General features: G+C 41.2%; 1 protein-coding gene across 4 annotated transcripts; it reads right to left on the bottom strand.

The window, feature by feature from the left end:
- Positions 1 to 320: 320 nt before the first annotated feature.
- Positions 321 to 27,637, bottom strand: fyco1a (FYVE and coiled-coil domain autophagy adaptor 1a). 4 transcript variants are annotated; one of them, XM_080430764.1, is made up of 20 exons: positions 27,581 to 27,620; positions 26,596 to 26,662; positions 26,129 to 26,289; positions 25,110 to 25,228; positions 24,109 to 24,215; positions 22,136 to 22,261; positions 21,284 to 21,390; positions 19,613 to 19,756; positions 19,344 to 19,437; positions 16,457 to 18,952; positions 15,599 to 15,691; positions 13,603 to 13,721; positions 13,079 to 13,246; positions 10,983 to 11,135; positions 9,410 to 9,639; positions 8,588 to 8,741; positions 6,399 to 6,491; positions 5,695 to 5,905; positions 3,029 to 3,138; positions 321 to 2,138 (listed from the first exon to the last, which is right to left on the bottom strand). In XM_080430764.1, the coding sequence occupies exons 4-20, from the start codon at positions 25,168 to 25,170 to the stop codon at positions 2,063 to 2,065; spliced, it is 4,542 nt and encodes a 1,513-aa protein (XP_080286890.1). In that variant the 5' UTR covers positions 25,171 to 25,228; positions 26,129 to 26,289; positions 26,596 to 26,662; positions 27,581 to 27,620; the 3' UTR covers positions 321 to 2,062. The 4 variants fall into 4 exon arrangements, with proteins under 4 accessions (XP_080286890.1, XP_080286893.1, XP_080286891.1 ...); XM_080430767.1 differs by having other exon boundaries at positions 25,110 to 25,225; XM_080430765.1 differs by having other exon boundaries at positions 26,129 to 26,275; positions 27,581 to 27,607.
- Between the last annotated feature and the right edge of the window lie 316 nt (positions 27,638 to 27,953).

The raw sequence follows: 27,953 nt of genomic DNA, 5'->3' as shown, positions 1-27,953 counted from the left end.
ATACTTTTGTACTTTAGTTACTCAAGTACATTTTTAATTCCGGACTTTTGCTTGTAACAGAGTATTTCTACATTGCAATATTGATACTTTTGTGAACCAAGTAGTATACTTGGAGATGTAATTCACAAACTGGATTGACATTTTGATTCAGTATATTGACCAGTATATTCAGCATGTGGATGCTGAATGAAAGAAAAGCAATCTATTCTGTGCGGGCAGCACTGTGACATTTTTAGAGTGCATGCCATCACACAGATCTGCACAGTGGACATTTTGTAAAGTTCAAGCTCTCATATATAGCCAAGTGAACTACACACAAGTGGGTGTTCTCAGGTTTTATTCATATTCACTATGTTTGACAGGTCTAGCACTTTCCATAGAGTGTTGATAGGGAACATGAGTTAACCTTTCACTTCCCCAACACTGACAAGTCAAAAGACAATAAGTAGAAAAGCTGTACCTGTGTGATTTTTCTTTGACAAACACCATATAAAAGTAACAGATTTATTTTAAAATATTTTTGTAACATGATTCTTTAAAAATAAAAATAAAACCCTCACAAAGTGCAATTCTATAGAGAAAAAATATGAGGCTTAGTATATAAATTGCACAGAATTACACCAGTCAAAGAATAAAAAAGAGAAATGTTTGTGAAATGCAAACAGATCTCTGTGAGAGCAGCATTTAGCCCTTGCTTCATTAATAAGTGTATGAACAACTCCATGTAAAATGATCAAAGATCATTCATTATTGCTTTGAGAGTTAAGGTTTCAAATTAAACAGCACACATTCAAACACATTGGGATCTGTAGGACTTAATATGTCATGCTATAGTAAGTATAACGTTTGAAGGACATTAAAGGGTTAAAACGTAATATTGCTGCATAGTATAAAGGGGATCACACCTCTGGCAGGTACAGCTAACTGGCACTTGGAATAATTGTTAATTGACAGCCAGTTATGTAGTTTCTGCATGTTATCATAGTGTTTGACACTCAGCGTATTTATGAAAATTCAAAGTCTGTTTGTGCGGTGTCCACTTAGGATGGAAAAAAAATTAGGTGTCAGTAAAGATAGCAGTTTTTTCGTTTTAAGCAAAAACAACCGTTAAAAAATACAGATGTGGTCTTAAGTGCCAACTGAGTGCTGTGAGAAACAATGCAAAGCCTCTCCATCCTGAGAATACTGCATCAGGTGCAAAGAACGTGCATCAATCTTGCCGTTCGGTTCTACCCTGAAGCTTGAACTAGCTTTAATTATCTGTGCCTAGCTATTATTTTGTTGAATTGTCTCCCTGTTGAGGAAGTAAGAATAATTGGAATTTTGGCATTTGATTTCCTTTTCCTTGATCGACTTGAAAAGAACACAATTAGTCATTTATGTTTCTTCCCTGGGTCCTTGCACGCTGTTGAAGGTCCAGCATCCTGTGTGTCCGTTCTTCAAAAATACTTGACGGCTGATGAGAAAATAGGTTTTTTTCTCTTCCACTCCCTATAGAAAAGATGTACTTTTTGTTTGTTTGCAATTGTTTTTCTGACACAGATTTATACAGTAGCATTACAACATGTAATGCTGTTGCTTGCTGTGATCCCCTGCTGTATTCTCTAAAAGTTTCAAAGTCAAAGTGAGCAGGTAATACACGATCAGAAACTAAATGTCCCATGATTAAACAAATGCCAAGCAAAGGGTGATTAAATGATTAGGGTACATTACTTGGTGAGTAGCTGAACTTGAAGGTGCCCCTATAGTAGTTCTCATTTTAAAATGTCCATTGAAGTCCATTCATTTCCATTAACATTTCGCTGATGCAACAGTAAAAGAACATACCGTGAAACATAAAATCTTAGTATTAAATAATGTAGTAGGGAACCTTCACAATTGAGGTTTTGAAAGAATCAACTTAAGTAAAGATAAACTACGGCTAGAAATGGGGATTTAGAAACAAAAGAGCAAATGAAATAACTGAAAATGACAAAAGATAATATGGACATTGTCCTTTAACCCCATATGGAACTTCTATCCCCATAACCTCTGCCATGTGTGCTTCTCTTGCACTCCAGCATCAAGGAAAGTCACTTCCATCGTAGATGACAGGCTTCTCGATTGTCAAGTGGTATAGGACCTTCTTAGAGATGAACCTGTAATGATAAGGTTGCAGATGAGAGAGCTGCAGTTGTGTAAATGAGAAGGGATGCCGACACACACACACACACACACACACACACACACACACACACACACACACACACACACACACACACACACACACACACACACACACACACACACACACACACACACACACACACACAACATTAAGTGTGTTCGATATTAATCAATATCCAATTTCATGATGCATGAAATTGTTCTCTCTCTGTGAGTTGCAAGTGATATCTTTCAGTATAGTCAACTCGTGGGTAACTGATGAAGTCAAAATTGGAATGGACAAGTGTGTTTAATTGATTAACCCCTAGCAATCCAAGAGGTGCACGGACATACAAGCAGGCTATTTCCGCGGGTGCTGGATCAAATAGGTAACACTATAGAAAAGGAGAAGGTCCGCACACGGTAGAGAGTACACTTGACGAAGGCCGCAGAGGTCGAAACGTTGTGTTTTTACCGCTTAATAAATACAACATTTTGGGAGCATTAAGACAGTGTGCAGACCTTCTCCTTTTTTCTAATTGATTAACCCCCCCTTCCCCGCACATACACCCTACCACTGCAGCACTCCGCGCGCACACACACACACACACACGTTTATATAACTATTTTTGGAGGGATATCAATAGCAGTTTAACTCTGAAGACACTAATAATGGTGTGCCTTCCCCACAAGTATCAACGACCATGGATTTACGGTTTTACTATCCTTGCAGAGACTTTTGGTCTCTCACACATACACAGCTAACCACTGAAAACAGGTAGAATTGATGAGGGCCATAGAAGCTTTAGGCCATAGGCTCTTTGACTCTTTTGGAGTGAAAACGAGCCTCTCAGCAGAAGGGGAGACGTCAAGAGTCTCCTACCGTGAGAAGGAGTTGTCAAAGATAAGCGTGTAGAGCCCAGGTTTTCTGACTTTCAGCTGTCCCTGAATGGTCTCTTTATGGGAGTTACATCGGGTCAGGGAGATCAAAACCTGAGAAGAGAAGATGAACTTGGTCTGTTTAATCTATTAATTGATCAACTGAAATTTTTTAGAATACATTGTAATTGAATAATCCGTTTAATGATGTGCTGTATCATGTAACAAGACTAAAACCTCCAGATGGAGGGCGGTAGACTGATGCAATCAGGCCAGTCCAAATACCAAGACAAATACCCAGCGAAGTGTTTTGTCAAAGTGTTTTTTGGCCGTGAAGATTTTCATGGGGGCGGGTGCCAAACAAAACACCAAATAAAACAGAACACTCCAGCTGGTCAAGTGCATTACATACATATAATAATAATCATAGAAGAAGTGGCACATTTAGAAACCAGAAAAGCTAAATCAATTTATGAAAGAAATATGGAGATTTCTGCCCAACATGAACAACATATGGAATATGGAGAGAGAATGGAAGACATGTAATGAAGGTCAGGAGGTGGAATCAAACCTGAATCGTCCCAGGGACATTATATGTGCTTTAGCGCATTGTTTCCCAAACACTGGGTCGGTACCCATTTGTGGGTCGTGGACACATTTTTATGGGTCACGACTCACAAGTAAATATCCCTTTGTTTTTTGTTTCCAACATTTTGTGAAAAATTCCTGGGGAGACGTAAAACTTCTCTTTTGGGTCTCGAGCTAAAACGTTTGGGAACCACTGCTTTAGCGCACATGGCCACTTCATGGATTGTCACCGACTGCTAATTAGATCTGTGCTCCATAGGGGGCGCTCCTGTTCCATACACACATGAATACATGCACTGCACGTGGACTGCTTGCCTGTGGGGGGCCATATACTGTATGCATGAAAAATGCTTCCTTGTCACATTTATCATTGTTTAGTTTAGAGTCTAAACTTTAGACATGATTCAAACGTCTTTAAATCTGGGACCAGTGTTAATTTTGACAACAAATTCTTATTTAGTTTTAGCCATAGTCTTTTGAATAAAATTCTATTTAGTTTTAGTCATATTTTAGTCATCTGAAATGTTTTACTTTTAGTCTAGTTTTAGTTGACTAAAATAATAAATAAATATCATAAGATTTTCATAAGAAATCTACAGTTGATTTTGTCGACAAAAATGTATTTTTTGGCAGCTCACATAGTTATGAGCTTGTAGATCGGCTATTTCCGCGCGCAGCCAAGCATAAAATGACTTGTCTTAGTCCTACTGGATCTCCACTAGTCCCTCCCAAACCTTTTAGTCTAGTTTCTATTTGTTGACAAAATTGTCAATATATTTAGTCATAGTTTGTCGTCGTCATTTTTTTTATTTAGTTTTCGTCAGTGAAAAAAGGTAATCGATGAATAGTTTTCGTCATAGTTTTAGTCAACGAAATTAACACAGTCTGGGACCCATCATGCTCCAGTGCAGTCTGGGCATATGCAAACTGAATTTACTCTAGAAGGAGCCACATTAACAATGTTGCCAAAGAATCAATCAATTCAATCCCGGAATCCATCTGCGTAATGTTCATGTATTCATTTATTTTGGTTCCTGTTTATCGCTAGGGCCACATCCTCTTCCCTGAAATCACCGGTTCCTCATCTGTTATTCTGGTAAACTACAGGTGTGGCTAAATCATGTGAAATATGTTCACCTGAATTATACTTGCAGATTTGAATATAGCAGGGGGTCCATGCTTCACATGGAAAACAGCGGGTGTCTATCCTTCTTCTTAACCGTAACCTCTCCGGTGAAATGGTCTATTTCTCCAAATTAAATGAACACTCAGGATGTAACTGTGCCTATTTCTGGTTGGTAGCGATATTTAATGGCAAAAGGCATGCACAATGAGTGCTAGTTATCTTGGATTAAACTGTGATTGTCTCTGATGTAAAAGATTAGCTCTGATTGAGAAAACCAACCACAGACATGACTCAGCTGTTACAGCACTTCTAATTGGTGGACCTAACTACTGTACTGGCTCTAGGGGACTTTTATTACCCAATACTACACAGATGTACAAAGCACTACATAGCCAGGACTCAAGTAGAGATGAAAATATATATAGTAGTAACTGTAGCACAGTACAGTACAATAACTATAGAACTATAATTACAATTACAAATAACTACAATTGTGGACATGAAATGTGCTATACAAATAAACTTGCCTAAAAGTGATCATTAGAGGCCTTGAGCCTAATTTATTTCTTCTCACATTTGCGTCAAAGTTACAGTAAACTATGGCCAGTAGCTATCACAAAACATACAGTATACACACCTGTATCCCTTCTTTTCACCTATTTTGATAGATGCTAAAGTAGTTGTATACTATGCAGATAGGTCCACATTTGTTTGTTTGTTATTTAGAACGTTTTTGCTTGACCACAAATGCTAAGAATGCCATTTAGATAAGCACGTTATTTAGACAGATGCTAGGTTTGATGTTTACCCTTTATCCTATTTTCTTTGAGGCACTAAATTGTTTTCTTTGCACTCTACTTAAGTGACCATTTACCCTGTCGTTTGTTGACTAGGGTTCATGCCATTACTCTGATCTCACTCTGGAATACCGTAGGTAAATTGACAATTTGACATACCTTGGACTGCTCCACTGGGGAGTCAGAGGTTTCCCGGTAAACTACACTAAAGGAGATGCTCTTGGGTTCTGAGGAGAACATCCAGCTAATGGTTGGCCCACTGTCACTCACAACAATGGCTATGACACTGTAGCAGCTGGACTTGACGAAGAGCTCCCTGGAGCCATCGCCAAACTGAGAAATGTCATCAATGCTGAGAGGCACAGCCAGCCTTTAAGGAGGAGATATCAGTTAAAGATGGCTTTGGTGCATCCAGCATAAATCACTTTAAATATGAACCACTTGTGCCCTATATAATTCGTTGTACGACAGATACAAAAAATTGCAAAGCACCGTGAGCGTGTAGATTTCTATTTTCGATGTTTTAAATAAATACTTTTTTTAAATGTATGCAATTTGCCCAATATAGGGATGCCAGTGTTAATGTAGTTAGACACTTAGGTGACACTCACTGAGAGGGAATTACAAAAAGTGCCATGGAGGAATGTGCTTCATTCAGTACAGCACACCAGCATGACAAGCGACCATTATTAGTAAGGAGCACGGAGTGCTTAAACAATATCCCTGAGACCCTAGAAGTTAACGCTAGGGCAAAATAAGGACAAAATGGCAGACAATATGGAGGTGACTCAAGATAGAATCAGTTACATACTACTAATGAATCCCTTTGTCCCTAGGACATACCGTACAGTTAACAGACTTACGTGACTTCTCCGGACTTGAGAAGGTTGATCTCCGAATCTTGCGAGGTCACCACATGCTCGTCCGGGTCATCTGGGGTCAAATCTCCTGTGCCTCTGATGATTGATGGGTCAAAAAAGACATGTTGCGATATATTAAGGAGGACTGTCGTTTACGTCTGTGGTCTTTCTATGTTCATCTCTATGCTATACCCCTAAACGGCAAAAAAAGCAGACGGTGTCCCTTCTCGCACATGTTGGTAGTATCCTCAGGGATCATGGCAACACAACTTACGGTAAATGGATTAATACTTTGTCGTAATCGTAAAAATTGCCGATACAGTAGTACAGTAGATCTGTTATTTTCATGTGGGTCCTCATTGTCACTCTTACTGTTTGCATATGCCCAAACTGCACTGGAGCATGATGGGTCCCAGATTTAAAGACGTTTGAATCAGTCCAGACTCTAAACTAAACAATGATAAATGTGACAAGGAAGCAATTTTCATGCATACAGTATATGTAAACAACGTTGATACTGCATGATGTCATCTCAGGGCCGGCGCGCCCTTTAGGCAGAGTAGGCAGTTGCCTAGGGCGCCACTGGGGGGGAGCGCCCAATTATTTTTTATTTATTTATTTTTTTTAAATTTTTGCAGGCTCTAGGTGGCGCTGTGGCAGAAAACGGTGGCGCGGCGGCAATAAAAATATTGCCTAAGGCGCCAAATTGCCTAACACCGGCCCATTCCTCAAAACAGTTTTGTTTATTTTTCCTTGCAGGAGCAGAAAATGCAGAGCGAAGTGCCACATTATCAGCTTGCCAGATGTTGCCTGGGTGATTGCGCTGAAAAGTGGACGAATTGTTCTGTTCATTCAGGTTCCCCAGTACCCAACATTGGTCAGGTTATTGTGTGGGGGAAATAGGCCTCTTTCCCACTCTGCCTCCTCCCTCGGTCCATATATTGGACGTCGGAGATCTCCATATGGAGACATCAGACACACCCTTGCTATGGTATTAGTCAGCAATTATGTCAGTATTGTGAGATCAGGCATGGCCATATTTGGGCATAATCCGGGCACTTAGTACTGTGACATATCGTCACAGTACTAAGTGCTAACTAAAATGTTGATTTGCACTGACATCGGGGACTTCCATATGGGCATAAAACTGTTGCCTAACAATGATGATTTGATGGCAGCGATCTCCTTATATGGGCATGTAATCTCTCAAGACATAAGAAACATTTCTTTTTTCTTTTTTTGCTGATGGGTTCCCAGATTGATGTGACGTGCCAACTTGTGGTGAATGTCCAGTCCATATATGGGCATATCTCCATGCTAGCCACAGACACCATCCGCCTGCCAACCTGATATAGTATCGGACTATAAATGACTGTTTATTTTTTTCTGATACCACTCAAAACATATCTTAAACACCTCAAAATCACACTTACCACACTTCATGAACATGCTTTTCTGATATTGGTGTTCTCACTTTGATTTTACTTTGATAACCCCCCCGAAGCAAATATTGGAGTTAAAAATGCTCGCTTAAAAGAAATATATATATTCAAATTGCAGAAATGGTCAAGTAGCCAAAGACATCTAAAAATGACACCGTTCTTAATGGATTAATTATGCATTTGGACTCATCACCACCAGCGCAACACAACAAGGACACGTGGTAACATCATAAAGTATGTCAAATTTGGCAAAATGCATACTGCCTAACAAGCTAAAATGATGACGCTGTTTTCCAATGAAGATCCTTATAAATGTCACCATTGATTTGCTGAGCGTCACGCTGTGCCTCTCACTCATTTAATCATGACTACATTTGCAGTCAAACATGCAGCAGCGTAGGGCAAACAAATTAAACATCAGAGAGTGAGAGACAGTGTGTGTGTGTGAGTGCGTGAGTGCGTAGTGCGTACATGAGTGCATGAAGTCATCACGAACTTCATAAGTTCGTAAGTTGGTGATTGAAGTGTGTGTGTGTGTGTGTGTGTGTGTGTGTGTGTGTGTGTGTGTGTGTGTGGGGGGGTAGTCACGATAATCAAAACGTGTTTTTGTTGATGTTGTGTGAAGAAATAACAGGAGGATGCTATACAAGAGTATTTCAATTGTACATCTTTCAAACTTCAGGTGGTTCCTCACAGGTACACAATTATGTATGGTTGCGACAGTGAGCATCTACAATGTCACACACTCACATATCTAACGCTCCTGGAGGCCTCCTGTCCATCTCTCCTTCCAGGGAACCCCCTGTGGTTTGGGACATGGTGTCGCTGTCATAGACGCCATTCACTTCCTCCTCTGTGATTATGTCAAAGACTCCATCATCAGATCTGCTGCTGGGGTCCGACACTATGTGGGGAGTACCGGTATGCATGTTAACTGACCAACGCAATAAGAACAAAACATTTGACTGTAATTAGTGTTCGAATACAAATGAAAGCTTTAACCTTAAGAGGAGCTCAGGTTGTTTGTCTTAAAAAAAGCCTCAAGCTCAACAGCTTCCTAAAGTTGCCATTATCAAAATACTGCCATTGGGGGGAAAAGCCCCCCCCCCCCCCCCCCCCCCCAGGATTCGCTTCTTCTAACTGAACGGTATCAGTAAAGCGACAGGTGGCATGCAGAAACAAAAAATGTCACCAGCTTCCACTTCTGTCTATTGAGTGAGCTTCTGCAGCAGCAACAGCAGCATTTCCTCTCCTTGTTCCGTAACATATTGAGGCTAGTCTTTTCAGTTCTGCTGATAAGTTACCAGTTAACACAAAAGACCTCTTTACTGTAACTGCCTTTGAAAGAACGTCAGAGCCTCCGTGAGAAAATGCCTGCTATTACTTTGTGCTTACCGGGTAATTTGCAGTGATTTTCTCCCCCCTTCAATTTATTGCTGCACATGTATGGGTGTTTGTGCATATCGCAATCGTACCAATGTGAGCGTGTGTGGCAGCCATGTTGGAAAGCACAAAAGCGATTGTAGAGCATGTTTATAAATGTGTTTTTCACTCCACCATGTGTCTTCTGACCTGTTACCCTTGGAGTAGGTTTATACGGCGCTGGTTCAGGAGGTGAGCGTGGCTCAGCTCCGGGTGGAGGTGGCTGGGTGTCTCCAGGACTCAGTTCGGCCGCTGTGAACCTCTCCACCACGGCACTGTGCTGGGTGTAACACTCCCTACAGCAGCGCTCCTTCTTCCCACTGTGCTTGGTCATCGCAAAGTTGTTACTGCAGTAGTAACAGAAAATACGTCCACATAGCCTGGAACAGGAAAACACATTGAACATTCACGTGTATTAGAATCAGGGGTGTAGTGCTGCGGGTAGTGCAACAGAATGATGCTCCTACCCTTTTTGAGTGAGGAAATAGAATATTTGCAGCAAAATCCGTTTTAAATTCTTGTTTAAACTTTTTTACGCTCTTGAAGATCCAATCATCACTAATGCATATGCCATGAAAAAGACAACAAAAACAAATGAAATGGTCAAAGTTGTCATACGTTATTGACATTTAATGTGTAGTCTGATTCACGGTGCCTGGAACAGTGAATTTTCCTCCAGTATAGCTACTGTAACATTAACCAGTAAAGATGAAAAGGCAGCAAACTACTCTTTCATTATTTTTGGAACAGCTAGAAACGTTTATGATGATGTAATGTAACCATGAAATGTTTTCATATTTGTTAAGCTGTACGATCACAATAATGCTTTCACATGCATGAAGGTGCGCTGTCAGAATAATGTTTTCCTATTCATATCATTTTGAGAGACTCATGAAACTATACATAAAGTCATTCTAACATCGTGTGGTCAGTCATACTGTAGTTGACTAATGTATGTAGGGACAGTGGTTCCATAACATTCAAAAGTAGTCACAACTGAGCGCTTGCATGTTGTTTCTCTGCTTACTATTTCACTATTTCACTATTTGTTTGCTCAAATCAGGCTTTATTTTATACAATCATGGTATTAATCATGGTATTTACTTCTCAGTGGACAAATCAGGTCCTTTGCAGATTCTAGTGGAAACTGGAAAGGCAATGGCATGAGCTCCCGTCTAGTATAAATTCAAACATTTTTCAAAAGAATTTCAAAAATAAAAAAATTGAACTTTTAAGAAATAGAGAAAATAGCCGATCTTCAAGCTCACAACGCGTTGCGATTGTAGATCTGCTATTTTCACTAGTTTGGGTCCCGGGGAGACATTTCAAATTCCTCTTTTGGGTCTTGAGCTAAAAGGTTTGGGAACCACTGCTCCACTGCAATGGTTCTAAGGACCCCCAGGGGTCCTTGAGGGGGTTCCAGGGGGTCCCCAGTAAAATGTGTTAATATAGCATCAAAAGCATTTTTACCACTTTAACCCAACAGCATACTGTGCATCGGCTATTAGAAAATAGCCGCTATTTAAAAGAAAACCTTGAAAAGGATTTGGAAAATTTGGGGGAAATATTTGAACCATTTTAACAACTGAAATCTTGTATAGGCCTCCCTGTCACAAAATATTTTCAGATGGGGGTCCGTGGCCAAACATTAATTTGGGGGTCCTTGACATGAAAATGTTTGAAAACCAATGCTGTAGTGACCATGGGGCCACCGTGGACCCACCTGCAGTGGTGTCTGCGGAGCCACCAGGTGAACTGGCCCTGGCAGCCCAGGCAGTGGGTGGCCTCCTTGTCCACCAACCACCAGCGCTCCTCATTACGCAGCTTCTGCTCAAACTCCAGCGCATCTGACTTCTGCCACAGAGCGTCCTTGTCCCTGCCATCGAGGACACAAGCAGAAAGCACACACACACACACGCACACACACGCACACGCACACGCAGTCACGCACACGCACGCACGCACACACACACACACACACACACACACACACACACACACACACACACACACACACACACACACACACACACACACACACACACACACACACACACACACACACACACACACACACACACACACACACACACACACACACACACTTATAAGAATTCTAACATTGTCTTGGGAGGATGGTTATGTCTGGAAAATGTAAGTTCTTCATGTCAACACATCATTTAAAAAAACATATTTTTTAAATAGCTGAAGTTAGATTTTTTTTATTAGATAGATTTTTGTTAAATACCCAAGTGGAAGAGCAGAACTTTTGCACAACTACAAATTGACAGGTGCGTCAGAGAGGACTGTGCGCCGACTATTGTAGAAAAAGGACTCCTGTACACAATTTTCTTCACTTGCAAAAAAAAAAGAATATTGAGTACACAGACCTTCATCAGTTTATCTTGATGAAGATCCTAGTAATGAAACGCTGTCCCTTGCCCCAGTAAATATATTTTTTATTTGCAGTTGAAGAAGATAGTGTGCGCGATTCCTTTCTTCCGTGAATATTTTTTTTAAAGCAAATTATCCACACCGAGATAATTCTGCAGCATCTGATGTTTAAAACTCAAAGCAATGTGAAGGCAGATGGAGGCAGTTTTCAAATTAAATTTAGCATCATTTGAGAATTATATTAAATGGTATGTCTCACACTTGCAGATTCTTCAGGAACAAACAAATGTTAATGCATTTCTTCATAAAGATCCCCCACCACAACCCATTGTTCTTCTCATTGTTTTGCTTTCATTAAGACAGAAAAGAGAAGCAAGGCATGAAGCTGAACAGATCGTGGCGGTTTATGTGTTCACACCTTATTCAGTTGAGCTAACCTGGACACAACACAAACACAACCGCATAGTCTATCTATATTCTAATTCTACACTCTACTTGTTCTGAAGTGCCTTCAGGTTGTCAACGGGAAGCGACTGCACAAAAGATAATGAAGGAGGAGAAAATAATGAGAGTAAACAAGCGAGGGAGAAATTAGATTGCTACACCCCATGGGGAGCTGACACAGTCAACATGCTGGTGTTTTATCCCCTGCTGAGGACAAGGGGACTGACACAGGGGTGATGTTGGTTTTCTGATAAAAAACTAGTTAAGACTGTGTAAAGCATGTCTTTCTCTGCCTTTAGGATTTCTCAACCACACCCATGCGCCTCATGCATTCTCCTTACTTTTCACATGCTTTCTCCTCCATCAAAGTATTTATTTGATCGTGTCCTATATTACTTATATTACCCCCCTACACTGAGAATATCTTTCTTCACCCACCTCCATTTTTTTTAATACTCCTCAGCAGTGTGGTACTACTGTAGTACTACATATCGTTGCTGTTGGGCAGCAACCTTGTATCTCCATTAATTTTTTTGTAAATGAATGCCCTGGTTTGTTGTCACACAAAAGTAGCGAAAATAGGTGAGATCTACAATTTTGGAAACAGTTTAAAAAGGAAAGTGGTTAAGTATTGAATGTCAATGGGTTTTATAAATATGAAACCAATGAATAGTATTAACAAGAGCTTGTATCTAAATAATAACTACATTGGATCCATTGGATATGTTTATTTTTTCCATTTCTTGAAAAGTAACTGTTATGGAAGGTTTCCACCCGACTGCAACGACATCCAGACTAGAGTAATGTTTCTGGGAAGACTCATTCATAAAACACACACCCCACCGCCTGTCAAACACATGGCAAATAACATAGCACAGAAACCTACACACAAATTAATTAATAGCAATATGTTTCTCATCCATCCATCGAATCTGTGATTTACTTTCCCTGTGTTCAGGTGAGAGGGGACACATTTCATACTTTATGAGCTCAATGAGTCGCTCTTCCAGGTTGCTCTTGGTTCTGCAGAGGTCATCGATCTCAGCGGACGTTTTGAGATGGTCGTTCTGTTTGTCTGCCTCTGCTTTCTCAGCCTTCTGTTTCAGTTCCTCTCTGACCTTTTGCACGGCCGCAAGCGCGTCTTCAGCACTGACGGAAGGAGGTGAAGGGAACATGTAAGTAAGTAAAGCTATGCAAGTTCAAAAGAATGGGATTGAACAAAAGAGTGATCATTTAAGAAGAAAAATATAATGACAAAATATAATCAAGACATTACTAATACCCTTATCCAAGAATAGAGTACAACCCCACTGTAATTTTAATTAGAATACTTATCGGCCATCTTGCACTTTGAACTGCCATTTTATTTATTTTGTCTTTACTTCTCCTTAATTCACCTTTTCATGACTTATGTATAGCACCTCAGCATGTTCTTATCTACAGTATGTGCGTCATATTTCAGTCTGAGGAAAGGAAACACACAGGAGGTGAATGGCGGAGCGCACCTGCTGACGGAGCCTTTCAGTTGCTGGATCTCTAGCTCATTCTCACGAGCTGAAGCCTCTGTCTTGGTGATGTGAGCATCTTTCTCAACAATCAACTGTGAGTACCGCTCATTGGAAACCTTAATCAGAAATGATCAGAACACACAGAAGATTCAATACACTGAGCTTTATCACAGAATAAACAAAAATCAAGCAAAACATTCATTATTATTTATTAACCATGAAATATTGAACTCATTGAACTTTCAACACCTCCCTCAGTCCTTGTACTGTTTATAGAAGACAATTATGAGTTATACGAGTATTTAAAGTGAATTAAGACTAGAGCAGAAGGCCACAAAAGTACCGTAATTTTGTTCCCACATATGTTTTATACTTTCTGAAATATATAACTTTAATTATAATGGAAGTCAAAGGGGCTGTGTTCACGCTAGAACCTTGCAATACATCTTAGATACGTCATAGATGACTGACAACATAGATGACTGATGTCATAAGCTAGTCACATTAAGTCTGAGATCCACATTGGAGCCAAGATTCACAAAATGGCCTATTTTTTTGGGGCGGTGCAACCGCCCCTATATGTGAGGTTTGGACATCGACATTCGCTGCACTGTGATTGGCCACCATTGTACCCCCCTACACCCCTAACCCCTACTCATTCAATGCAAATCACTGGCCACCATTGTACCCCCCTAACCCTGCACCGTGATTGGCCACCATTGTACACCCCTAACCCCTACACATTCAATGCTAGCTGTAATATGATTGGCTGACTTTATTGGCTGACTCTATTCAGGACTGTGATTGGCTAGTGAAACACATGACACATGTGCATAGCCCTATAAATAGGACCATGCACTTAAAAAAAACAGATTTATGTTTTTTTTTAAGTGAATCACCCATTGTGGACCAACCATTGTTTATTTATTGTTTATTGTTAATAAATAGCACCACCCACTTCAGAAATATTACTTTTCTTTAAGTGAACTTCCATCACTGTGATGACCACTGTGACCACACCGCCCACTTCACACTGGGTGTGATTTTTTGGGCGGTGAAACCGCCCCTATATGTGAGGTTTGGACATCGACACCCATTGCACCCCCCCAACCCTGCGCTGTGATTGGCCACCAGTGTACCCCCCTAACCCTGCACCGTGATTGGCCAATCACAGTCTATTCAGGACTGTGATTGGCTAGTGAAACATGACACATGTGCATAGCCCTATAAATAGGACTATGCACTTAAAAAAAAACACATTTATGGTTTTTTTTAAGTTAGGGGTGTACAATGGTTGGTCCACAATATTACTTTTCTTTAAGTGAACTTCCATCACTGTGACCACACCGCCCACTTCACACTGGGTGTGATTTTTTAATTATTATTTAATAAATAATGTAATATCATCATCAGTACTGGGCTATTCATTATTTGTCCAGGTTAGTAGATATGTCACCCTACTAGCTCAATGGGTTATTGCCTAACATCCGTGCTGTGTGTCTTCGACACTTGCCCTGTGTGCACAAACACTCTGCTACAGTGTGTCCCGGGTTGAACTAGGCTTGCTTACGAATGTCATTAGAATTACTCTGGCATTTCTCTCATCTCCAACATCTGAGGAGTACTGAGCACTGAGCAGTAATTGGAATGCTAGAGTGATATCACTTTTGTTTGTGTCTGTTTCTACCATACCCTTATCTCATCATTACGTTGCCCTCTTTCATGCAGTGATAATACAACACTGATATGTATGTATACACATTGTACACATACATAAAAGGAACCCAACCTTTCCTTTTGATTATATACCATTTCCTTCAGACTTAAAAGGTGACAAAAACCTCACAGGAAGGTATGTTATTATTCTCAGAGCATAATGTATATTTTTAGAGCAGTGTATCTGCTCTTCTAAAGGCAAAGGTGTTCTTTCACAAGGAATCTAATTAGTTCATAGGATCTGTGGCCAGCACTGTGCAGCTATGAAAATACAGACCTCCAGCTCTGACACTTTGGCCTCCAGGCTAGATACACTCTCCTGATCGATCTGCAGCTTGGATTTCACCTGCTCCAGCTTATCATTCATGTTCTGTTTGGAGACAGAAATACAGAAATAATAAGACAGAAAGAACAACTGACATGCAGTAAGGAGCCAATGAATAATACTGTAGTAGGACAAAATATAATGGCAATTGAAAATCAAACTGTACACAGCACAGCAAAATCCTGAGATAATAAGAGATAATTTTTGCCACCCTAATTTTTTTAAATCGGCCTCATGGTGGAGCTATAAAAGGCTGATTCACGTTTTACCTAAAACTGGACTGATCAGCGTGAATCTTTGCACGGACACTCCCTGGAGGCCAATGAAAAACTTCTGTACTGCATTTTTCACAGCAGCCTTTTACAGCTCCACCAGGAGTCTGATTTTTTAGATTCCACCCTGATTGAATAAGATTGGCATCTACAATTATCTCTTCATGTGATCAAGACGGATCTGTCCGATTTTTCATATTCCATCCTGATTGACTAAAATTGGCGTCTAAACTTTGCAGGAGTGGTCCGTTTTGAACAAAATGCCCCAAATCATGAACGCAGCATCCGATTGCTGTGAAACTTCACATTGGCCTAATTTTAGCGATTTTTTTTGTTGCTATTACTACCAACCAGAGTTTGTCCAAACGTCACACAAATCGGTACAGAGTATCTCTATAGTCAGTCAGATTTTTCATATTTCATCCTGATTGGCTAAGAATAAGATTGACTTCTACTACCTGGCCTGGCGGAGACCTGTGCGCTGAGGAGCATGTTTTTCTAGTTTTGCTGTGTATTAATGGGGTCCAGTAAAACCCACCTTGATCTGGTTCTGATGACTCATGCTCTCGGAGCTCATCTGGAACTTGACAGCCTCTGTCTCCTCTCGGCTGGAGTCCTGGATGCTCTTCATTTGGCTCTCGACCTTCTCCAGCTTTTCTTGGACCTCCATTAGAGTACCTGGAAGGTTGTCCATCTGGGTCAGCTCCTCTCTCAGGCTGGCATTCTCCTGGCGCAGGGCTGCCAGGCAAGCCTCCAATCGCTCCACCTCCTTGGTGGCGCCCTCCTCCAGCTCCTCGATCCTGGTGGCCTCCACGGCCCAGCGTTCCCTGGCCTCCTCCTTGTCTGCGGTCAGCTTACATATGGTCATCCCCAGCTCTGCCATCTCCGTGTTAGCCCGGTGGAGGCTTTCGCGTGTCTCGCCATTCTCCAGGCCAAGCTTCTCATGTTCAGCCTTGAGGGTGGCCAGCTCCTTTAGGGCGGAAGCTTCAGAGGTAGCCAACCCAGCACAAGCAGCTGCCACTTTGTCACGCTCTTCAGCCAGTGCCTCTTCTTTCTTCTTACACTGAAGCAGCTCAGATATGTGCTTCTGGTTGAGTGCCTCAATCTGTACTTTAAGCTCTTCTGTCAGAGTCCTAAGCTCATCTCTCTGGGCTAATGTCACTTCCAGCTGGGCTTGGGTTTTTACGCTTTCCTCCCGAGACCTCTGCAGGTGCACCCTGAGGTCCAGGACCTCTGCTTGAAACCTGGATGCTTCTTTCACGTTCACCTCCAGCTGGCTCTCCAACACAGCCAGTTTTGATGTCACTTCCTGGCTCTCCTTTGCTTGCGTGGTGCTCCGCACCAGCTGAGAGTTTTCCACTGCCTGCTTTTCAGAGGTCAATTTCTCAATCAGTTCTGTTTGTTTAGCACAGGCTGCCTCCGCCTGAGTCTTGCCCATCTGCAGCTCCTTCTCCCTGGTCTCCAGAGCTTTCACCCTAGCCTGGAGCTCAGCCAAGCTTTTCTCTCTGCTCCCCAGCAGGGCCTCCTTGGCCCGGAGCTGGTCTTGAAGGCTGGCTTCACTCTTGCGCGAGGCTCCCAAGCTCTTCTCCAACTCCCCAATCTGCCCGTGGATGGACTTGAGCTCTGCTTGCATGGTGGTAAGAGCTGCTTTCACAGTGGACTGCTCTTCCCTCAGACCCTGGTTCTCCTGCTCCAGCCGCTTCGATTCTGCCCCTGAGGCTTCGGCGGCCATGGCTGCCCTCTGCAGACTCTCGTCAAGGGTGCAGTTCTCCTCACGCAGCCTCTTCTCTTTCTCGCCCACGGACACCTTGGCGTCGTCCAGCTGGCTTCTCAGCTGTTTCTCAGATGCCCTCAGGGCTGCCAATTCAGCCTCAAGTGCCGCTCGGCTTTCTGCCAGCTCTTTCTTCAACTCCTCATTTTTCTTGATGGTAGTCAGCAGCTTACCATTGAGCTCCATTAGATTAGTGCACTGTGTCTTGTAGTCATCTGTCTTCTTGGCCTGTTCCTTGATGCTAGCCTCCAGCTCAGAGACTCGAGTGGACAGGCTGTCCCTCTCTGCACTGGAGCTCTGCCTCTCTGCTTCAAGCTGCTGGACTTTCTGGCTGCTGGACGCAATCTTTGTCTCTCTACTTTTCAGTTGCTCTTTCAGGGCAGTGACCTCCTCTTCCAAAGACTCCTGTAAGCCACCCATATTCTTTAGAATCTCCTCTTTATCATCATGCGCTCTTCGTTTCACCTCCTCTACCTGTTTCTCCTTCTCTTCTAGGGTTTGTTGCATGTCCTGCAGTTGCCTTTGAAGGTTGCTCGCCTCTTTCTCTGTTACAGTCAGGGCGCCCTGTAGCTTATCAATGGCACTACATTGTTCGTCCACTCTTGCCTCCAACCTGACCTTTTCTGTTGATACAGAGGTTACTAACGCTGCATGTCTGGCCTCCTTGACTCTCAGATCCTCAGCTAGCCTTTCTACCTGCCTTTTCCTCTCCTCCCCCTCGGCAATGGCCTCCATCTTCCCCCTCTCTGCCTCTTTCAACCTGTCCAGCAGTTCGTGTATTTTCTGTGCCGAATCATAGTAGCTGGCCGCCTGTTGGCCCTTCTCATTTAGCACGCCATCCAATTTTGCCAGTAGCTCTACGTTCTTCCCCTCGGCCACTGCCAGTTTATCCTGGAGCAGACGTTGCTCAGCCTCTCTGGCTCTCTCTGCAGCCCTAAGTGAGTCTAGTTCTCTGGAGAGAGCCTCCTCCCTCCCTTCCAGAGCTCTTAGTGCAGTCTGCAAGCCCTGTTGCTCCTCATGGGCGGCCAGAGACACATCCAGCTGTCTCTGGAGCGCTACCACCACTCCTCTGAGTTCAGCCGCCTCCTCGCCCAGCTGCTGCACCTTATCCAGGAGCTCTCTCTGCTTCAGCTCAGACTGGTCCAGCTCCAAGCGGAGGTCCTCCAGGGTGCTGACGTCTTCGCCGCAGGCTGGTAGGGAGTCGTTGAGCTCGCTCAGAAGGCCATGGCCATAGTCAGGGCTAGAGAGGAACTCAGGTGCCTGCTGGAGGGTTGCAAAGGAAGGGAGAGAAGAATGAGATTGACCAGTAACATAGACTTAACATTAGGTATATAATCATCTCATAATGCAAGGCTCAAGGTTCAAGTTTCTTTATTGTTTCATTTTGTGTATGGATACGTAAGATTATCATTAATTTGTTCTGGGTCTATCAGACGTTGTAGCAGCAATAATAGTAATAATAACAGTAAAAATATAGAATAACAGGAAGAGTCCTAATTACTTGTAACCTCATCACTATCCCATAAGCTTGCTTTCGCAGAACATGAGTTCATGAGAAGCATGTGATCTAAGCGCAGAAGCCTCTCAGGTACAAATATGAGCTCTTAAATGAATGTGAAACAGGTGTTGATGACAAGTGAAACGTATCAGTTACCTGGGAGTAGTTGCTGGCCAGGCTGTTAATGCTGGAACTACGACTGGGTGGTCTCCACATGTGAGCAGGTGAGTTTGGCATGCCCAATGCCCTCCTGTTGATCAGGCAAAACAACAAAACAATTATTACTATTTTTGACAAATGTTCATCCATTTCTGCCAAATGTTTGACTATTTTGAAATTCCCAGAATAGGGATGATGTAGCATTAGTATTTATGTAAATATATGTGGGTTTGTTGGGTTTGTTGGGTATTTTTTCCTCAACTTACCTTGCAAAGGTGGGCCAGGATGCGTCAAGGTCATGACCCCTCGAAGCCACATCAAACTGGACCTCGTTGAGCTCATACAGGTGACTGATGATGTCAACACTGAGGTGGGGTTTCAAGAAAGGGCTACGTGCATAATACCAGTCACTGTGTTGGGAAGACAAAGAGGTGTGACAGTACTCAAAAGGAAGACATAATGTAGCAGAACAGCTAGACGCAATGATATTCAGAGAAAATGTACAATTATCTTTCATATTTTACATGATCATAGGAGTATGATAAACAAACAGAAGAATGTTCTGTGAGTGAGACATTCACTTTGTGGCAAACTAAGACTGGCAGAAACAGGATGAACTCATGCTCAAGTAGAAAACAGGAAGACAACCTTAAAGTACAGCAGGTATGGGCATTTTCAGATCCACTTTTTAATCAGGCTCTTAATCCCTTTGTTAGCTAGATTCAGATAACAGGATTTGTAGGAAACCACGATAGTGGAAGAGAAAGTTGTTTAAAATAAGAGAAACATCACACCTGACCTGACCGTTACTTGTAAAAGAACAGTGTGGTGGTTTGTGCTTGCCTTGACTGTAATAATAAAAGGCCTAACACAAATCCCCCTGTGAAGCCACCTTACAAGCAATCTTGTATTATTATTTTATTTGATATTTGATATTATATTTGATAGTGCTACTTTTTTTAACCTGTTGTATCCCTGTTGATATCTCCTTTTTGCGTGTTGTTTTTAGCATTTCTTTGTGATACACTGTGATATTTTCTATTGTTGTTAATGTATATTAATGTCTTGGACCCCAGGAACACTAGCTGACGTTAAGGCGTCAGCTAATGGGGATCCGTATAAATAAACAAATAAACAAAAAATAATCTGATCAAACTCTTTTTATTGCGCACTGTCCCTGTAATAATACATACATTTAAAAAATAAATAGATAACATAGGCACTAAATATAACCCAAGTGGCGTTGTCTGGTGGCTGACACCAGAACTCAGCCGGGGCAGTGAAAATATTTGTTTTCTTTGGAGATCACTTCACTACCATTTACTACTACTACTACTAATAATAATAATAATAATAGAGCACTGAAGTCCTGACGTCACTGCCGCTAGAGGGCGCTGTTCTGCTGGTTCGTGGCTTTATGTTTGTGTTGAAATCCCCATTGGGGGAATCTTATAATAGATATAGATAACCTCATATAAGAACTGTGTTCGAAAAATAAACACACCACCCCCGCGATTTTACTCATATGGATATGAAGCATCGACTGAAGGTGGAAATGTACACATTTACCCAAAGAGTAACACAATAAACGCTAGAAACGAGTCAAATGACCCAAGGACTACATTTCCCATGAACGCCGGCTACTGTAGGGATGGTGATTTCAAACCCGGAAGTGTAGTTCTTAAGACTTTTAAGGCAGAATTAATTCAATTTTCGCCAGAAACGAAATGTTTCTGTATCAAATATGAATGAATATCTTAAACGATGCAGAGTCACCCCCCTGACAGAAACGCCGGGGTGGTGTGTTTATTTTTGGAACATTCTTATATGACGTGATCTAAGATTCTCCAATAGGGATTTCAACACAAAAAATAAAGCCACAAACCAGTGGAACAGCAGTGACGTCATAATAATGATAATAATAACAGTAATATTACCTGGTGACTCTCTGGTTCATTAGACACTGCTGCAGTGTATCGGCCAGTCGCTGATGCACCAGGGAGTAGCGGATGAAAGCTCGTCCCTTCCCCAGAGATGTCTTCAGCTAGGGAATAGTTCCACAATGCTTTCAGTCCAGGTAACATATAATCATGACCAAGGCATATAATTACTTCTAAAACAGTAGGTGTCTTGAAATAGCATTTTATGATACAGATGGTTCTGAAACACAGTAATTTCAGCGTTATCCTACTTGAACTTCATTGAAGAATAAGCCAGTCCAACCCAAATTATTGAGGAGCATGAGTTAATTAACTAAGATAAAACTTGTTACATATAATTTAGCAGACAATACATTTCCAGGTTGACAAAGCAGCCACTACGTCATTCTTATGAGATATCACGAGGGACAGGTGAGTCAGAAAAAGAACACACCGAATTCATCTATGCCAATGAGGCTTGTCGTGAGAGCTTCAGTGTCTGTGGTATTAGTGATCAATTAATTTAAATAATGAAAAAGAGCAGGGGGGTCACTGATGAGCGATATGAGCCAGAATATTAGACACAGTGCTGGCTGGGGTGTTGTATAACTTCTCACTGTCAAAACAAAACTATTTTTGGTCATCATGAGGTGAAAGTGAGTCCATTGTTCTTCTCACTACTCCCTAATAGTCTAATTTTCTAACAGTTTGCCAATTGTTCAACATTATTGAAGGTTTGTGTTTAGGGTTAGGGTTATTGTTATTGTTGCACAATTACACAGCAGTGCTTGTATCGAAACGGGGAGAGCAATATTATACTGAATGTCATACTTGTATCAAAACAGACCTTTATATGATCGCTGTGCTTACCTCTGAGATGGACTTGACAAAGCGGATACCGTCATTGGCTCCTTTGATCTTGGCAAGACAATCACAGAAGTAATCCCAGTAGTCTTTCCTGGTACCCAGAAATGTGGCCTTTTCCTTCTGATCAAACTGAAAAGCAGAAATACTGTAGTGAGAAAATGCTGAACACGGCATAATATTAAAATCTTCATCAATAAAACAAAGACCTTTCTAAAATGCTGCTGGATGTCCACTTTGGAAAAATAAATCGTAAGAGGAGTTCATCATTAAATATTTGTCAAAAGTCGAGTCCAACATGTGCTCTCAGTTTGGCAAACAAGTAATTAAGTTACCTACAGTAATTTCAAAAAGTATTTTGACAACACAAATACTTGAAGCGGTTTATTTGATTTTAGAATGACACTTAATTTAAATCACATCATATATTGTTTCATAACCAGGGGTCATCAACATGCCGGCTTGTGATGGACATTTTCCTCAAACAATTATTTTGCCATGGACATACAAAATGAGTGGTCAATAATATTACCATAAATACTAATATACTAGTCCAGAAGACACGATGGAAAACACAGGCTGTGTTTTTAAAGACGGAGAGTGGTTAGTCATCATCACGTTGTACTTTATTTTATTTTATTAAGATAGTAAGTAGGAAAGCTGAGAGGGAAGGCGTAGATGGAGCAATTACATTTGTACCATGTTTAAAGAATAGCTTTTAAAGTCATGTGTATTATTGTTGATTTTTCCATGGTCACCTCTGTACTTTTGCCTACTTTCTACTTCACTTGCTTCACTTAAAATAGTGATTCACTGATTGCTTTAAACTTTTCAAAGCATCAATCAGACAATCAGAGACAGCGAAAATAATCGTCATATTGACATCATCCACCGGTCATAATAAAATCTAAGCTTTTAAAAACAGACAGGGCTCAGACAGATTTTTCAAGGCCCAGTCATTAAGCATGCATGTTCTGTATCCGCCACTCTTTGGTACCACCTGGTTTAATAAGGTTTGAATACCTGTCTGGTAGAGTCTTTATTAGAGTGTTAATGTCAATTGGTATTTGGGAAACCCAGCTCTTATCCTGTTAAGTCAAAATCAGGTCATTCATTGGCATGCAAGAATTTTTTTTTAATGGTTCTCGGCAGTGGCGTTTCTGGGTGTTTTGGCACCCTACGCCAGTGGTTCTCAAAGTAGGGTCTGGGGACCCCCAGGGGTTTCCCCGCAGCAAAATTGCTTAATAGCATCAAGAGTTTAACCACTGTAAACATATTTTATACATCAGCATACAACAATGGAAAGCAGACTGTCTTGATGAGAGTGCCTGTTGTGAATATGAACAGTGTGGATAATCCAATATCACGATGATGAGTGATTTAAAGAATCGTAAAAGTGGAAATTGTAATGAGTAGGCTATAAACTCAAGTAAAGTATCCTGCCCTACAACGCCAAAGTGCAGAAACTGTGTTTTTGTAGGGCAGTATAGAAAGAAGTATTACACCACTGGTATTTCTGCAAGAATCAAATCAGTGTCCTACCTATTCTGAAGAAAACCTGGAGACTGGCAAGTCAGCCACTGTATAATGGCTCAAGTGTTTTTAGTTTTTTAAATGAAAGATTTGCCACGGACATGGACATGTCTTGCCACGGACACGTTTGTCAGTGTACGGACACATTGATGATACCATAATACCATATGATATCATATCACACCTATCATATCATATCGTATATGGCTCAGGAGGTAGAGCAGCTGTTTGGGAACCAGAAAGTCCCTGGTTCGATCCCCGGCTCCTCCTGGCAAAGATGTAGAATTGTCCTTGAGCAAGACACTGAACCACTAAATGCCACGAATGAGTAGGTTGGTGCCTTGCATGGTTGCCTCTGCGATTGGTGTGTGAATGGGTGAATGTAACGCACATTGTAAAGTGCTTTGGATAAAGGCACTATAGAAATGCAGTTAACAGAATCTCACCTGTAGCAGATATTCAAGCTTGTAGGAGAATTTGTGCAGGTTCGTGCTGTCATCTGAAATTGGCTCCCCATGTTCCCTGTACTCCTTCGCGAGCTCTGCAACTGCCTCTGGGATTCAGAAGGAAAAATGTACGGAGATAAGTAACACAACAAGTCAAATACGAGATGTTTGATAACAGGACAAACTCTCTAAACAATAATTTGACCTGAGCAATGTACTAAAAAGAGCTATCTACAAATTATAGTATTATGCCCAATTCAGTACGTGACCAATCAATAAGGGAATGGCAAAGAGAAATGGTCTCCCCCCAAAAATACATGGGAGTTCTACAGTATGTCTAAAAAATGAAACAGTGGGACAAACACAGGAAATAATACATCTGATTATTCTCAATTTCAGGCACATTTTCAGCCAATGAGTGACAAAGAACTTGTGGAAGTAGCTGGCAGCCATTGTGAAAAATGTGCCTCTTACCAACACACATACATACACACAGATACCCCAGGACTGACCATGTTGTCACTTATATCCTCCATCTCCTGCCCTTGCCTATTGACTGCTCTGTACATGAGCCACTTGCCTCGAATCCATCGTAAAAACTGGAAGGACACCCGCGAAGGGTGTACCCTCAGCATGAACTCCCTGTCTCGCTGCATGCTGTCAAGCACTCCCTCTCTTCCCACCACACCCTTACTGTGCCCAGGACTCCAGAACTCCAGGGACAGAGATTTATAGATCCACAAGTTCGTTCCACAGCGGGTTTTAAGAAGAGTTCAGGTCGTTTGGAGGACAGGATATTACTCTCAGGATAGACTCTTGGACTAAGCTTCTTGCACACATTTCTGATGTTTCTCTCCCCAGTCTTCTGTCACAGCATGTCAGCCAACAATTGTCCACTGGCAGCCCATTCACGCACGCACATTGTTGTACGTCCACTGGCAGCCCATTCACGCACGCACATTGTTGCGCGTACGCAGGCGCAACACATAAAGTTAGCGTACCGTGCAGATCTCTGATAATCCTCTGGAGCTGGTTCTCCCCGACCGCAGCCCCGGTAGCCATGGCCCCACCACCCTCTCTCCGTGGCAACGGGGGAGGTCACGGGGTCACACCCAATCTGCTGAATCAGAGAATCAGAAACAGTCGGGAACAAAAGACTAGCGTGAATGTTCATTCACACTCGATCACAGACACACACACACACACACACACACACACACACACACACACACACACACACACACACACACACACACACACACACACACACACACACACACACACACACACACATACACACACACACACACACACACACAGAAACAAAAATATAAACTTTGTATCAAAGTTATTCCAAGTCTAATGATGATAATTTCATGATAATGAAATGTTAATTTGTGTGTGTGTGTGTGTGTGTGTGTGTGTGTGTGTGTGTGTGTGTGTGTGTGTGTGTGTATGTATATATATATATATATATATATATATATATATATATATATATATATATATATATACATGATATACGTTTAAATGATTGTGTTTTGCAGTTTTCATCATGTATATATATATATATATATATATATATATATATATATATATATATATATATATATACATGATATACGTTTAAATGATTGTGTTTTGCAGTTTTCATCATGTATATATATATATATATATATATATATATATATATATATATATATATATATATATATACATGATATACGTTTCAATGATTGTGTTTTGCAGTTTGGCTCAGCAACATGGAAGAGGGGATGTGTGTCAAATGTATTACAAAGGTTCGTTAACCACTTGAACCCTGTCTGAATCCCTATTCTGGGCATGTCATAATAGGCAAATATTTGGCAAAAATAGGCAACCATTCAATGAAAATAGACAATATATAAATGGTGCATCTATATAGCGCCTTTATCCAACATAGCGCTTTACAATGTGCATTACATTCACCCATTCACACACACATTCAACGACGGCGGAGGAAACCATGCAAGGCACCAACCTGCTCATCAGGAGCAACTAGGGGGTTCAGTGTCTTGCTCAAGGACACTTCGACACCAACTCTGGGGGAGCCCGGGATCTAAGCTGCCGCTCTGCCTCCTGAGCCACTGCCACTATGTCTGAATGCGCAGACAGAAGTAGCCGTTTCCTAGAAGAAAGAAACTAGAAGGCATTTGCAGAATCGGCCTCAGGTCTTAATGGGTTAAAACAAGACCTAAACTAGGAAAAACATCGCCAGCTATCACCTAAGCTGATTACATTATTCTAGTATAGGACTAAGGACACTGGGATGTATGTTCAGCTTAAAGCAAGGATATATTCAGATATAAATAAGCACGCAGTGGTCTCTGGAAACAATAGATAACACAAATAAGTCCGCTGGACTTATTTGTGTTATCCTTTTAGCCTTAATGTCTGAATGTACCTCATGCTGTTTACATTTCTGTCTAATAAAGTATTCAATCTTACCGTCACGGTGTCACCCACATTATGCCCAGATCCTTCTAGATAAAGTAGCTACAGACACTGTCTGACTCTGTGAAGGAAAGAAGAATGAGCCGTCCCGTGTTTCTTATGGGTCAGAGTTTGCCAGCCACACAACAACAGTGATCACAATGTGAGGGGGAAATTGCAAAGTTAGGAACAGTGGTGGAAAGTAACTAAGTACATTTTTTGGGTATCTTTTTTACTTTACTTGAGTATTTCTTACTACATCTCAGAGACAAATATTGTACTTTTACTCCACTACAATTATTTGAAAAATGTAGTTACTTACCTTGTAGATTTTGATTACAAAACATACATTACAAAACATACATTAACCACTTCAGCCCTATATACTGTACATTTCGGCCATTTGAAATACATTTTATACATTTGTAAACGTGTTAAATGGGACATTCTGCAAAATGAGTACTTTCTTCTTTTGTACTTTAAGTACATGTTGATACCAATACTTTTGTACCTTTACTCAAGTAAATTTTGAATTACAGACTTTTACTTGTAACAGAGTATTTCAACATTGCAGTATTGATACTTTTACTTGAGTAAAACATGTGAGTACTTTTCCCCCAACTGGTTAGGATCGTGGACTGGACAGCTGATTGCAGCTTGCTTGGTTGGTTTACATTCCATTTCGCAATGGCCCATTCCCATTACAAACAACAAAACAATACGAGTAAATATAACATTGGACATGTGTTATGTGCGATCACAACAATGTTGATTGTTGCTAAATATGAAGGAGTTAATATCGATGCTGGCTATAACTGCAAATATCATTAAAGTACTATTTGTTACAATGTTACACGCTATTATAATTTGACAGACACATTAGTTCATGTCATTGAGGTGTTATGGAAAATTAGCTACGGCGCAGCAACATAATACATTTTCTTTGTACACATAATTATGTTCATTATTTAGAAAAGAAAAGAAAACAACTTTGACATACTTTTTATAGACAACAGGCTGGCCCATCGATGTAGATAGTTTACATTGTGCATACAATCTTGCTGGCTGCGGAACCAGCCAATCACGTAGCGACATGTAAGGCTACGGCCAATGGCGAGAGGCGAATTGTTGGGGAGGCGGGGCAAAGAATCAACATAGTTTGGTAGTTGTTGCAGTGTTGTAAACAGTTGCGTCATGTGACCAATGGCAAAAGTATACTTCAAAGCATTGTTTGTCTCGTTTGATTATTGATAATTCATTTCTATAGACGTATAGGAATATCAATCTAAAGGGTTATGCAGTTCTTGCTACACCATGTAATTTATGATCAAACACCCCACCCCAAGCAGTGTGTGTGTGTGTGTGTGTGTGTG

Source organism: Gymnoscopelus braueri (assembly GCF_963280865.1).
Source record: "Gymnoscopelus braueri genome assembly, chromosome: 6".
Taxonomy (NCBI): Eukaryota; Metazoa; Chordata; class Actinopteri; order Myctophiformes; family Myctophidae; genus Gymnoscopelus; species Gymnoscopelus braueri.
The sequence above is the reverse complement of the archived record's forward strand: the minus strand, read 5'-3'. Positions and strand labels throughout refer to the sequence as shown.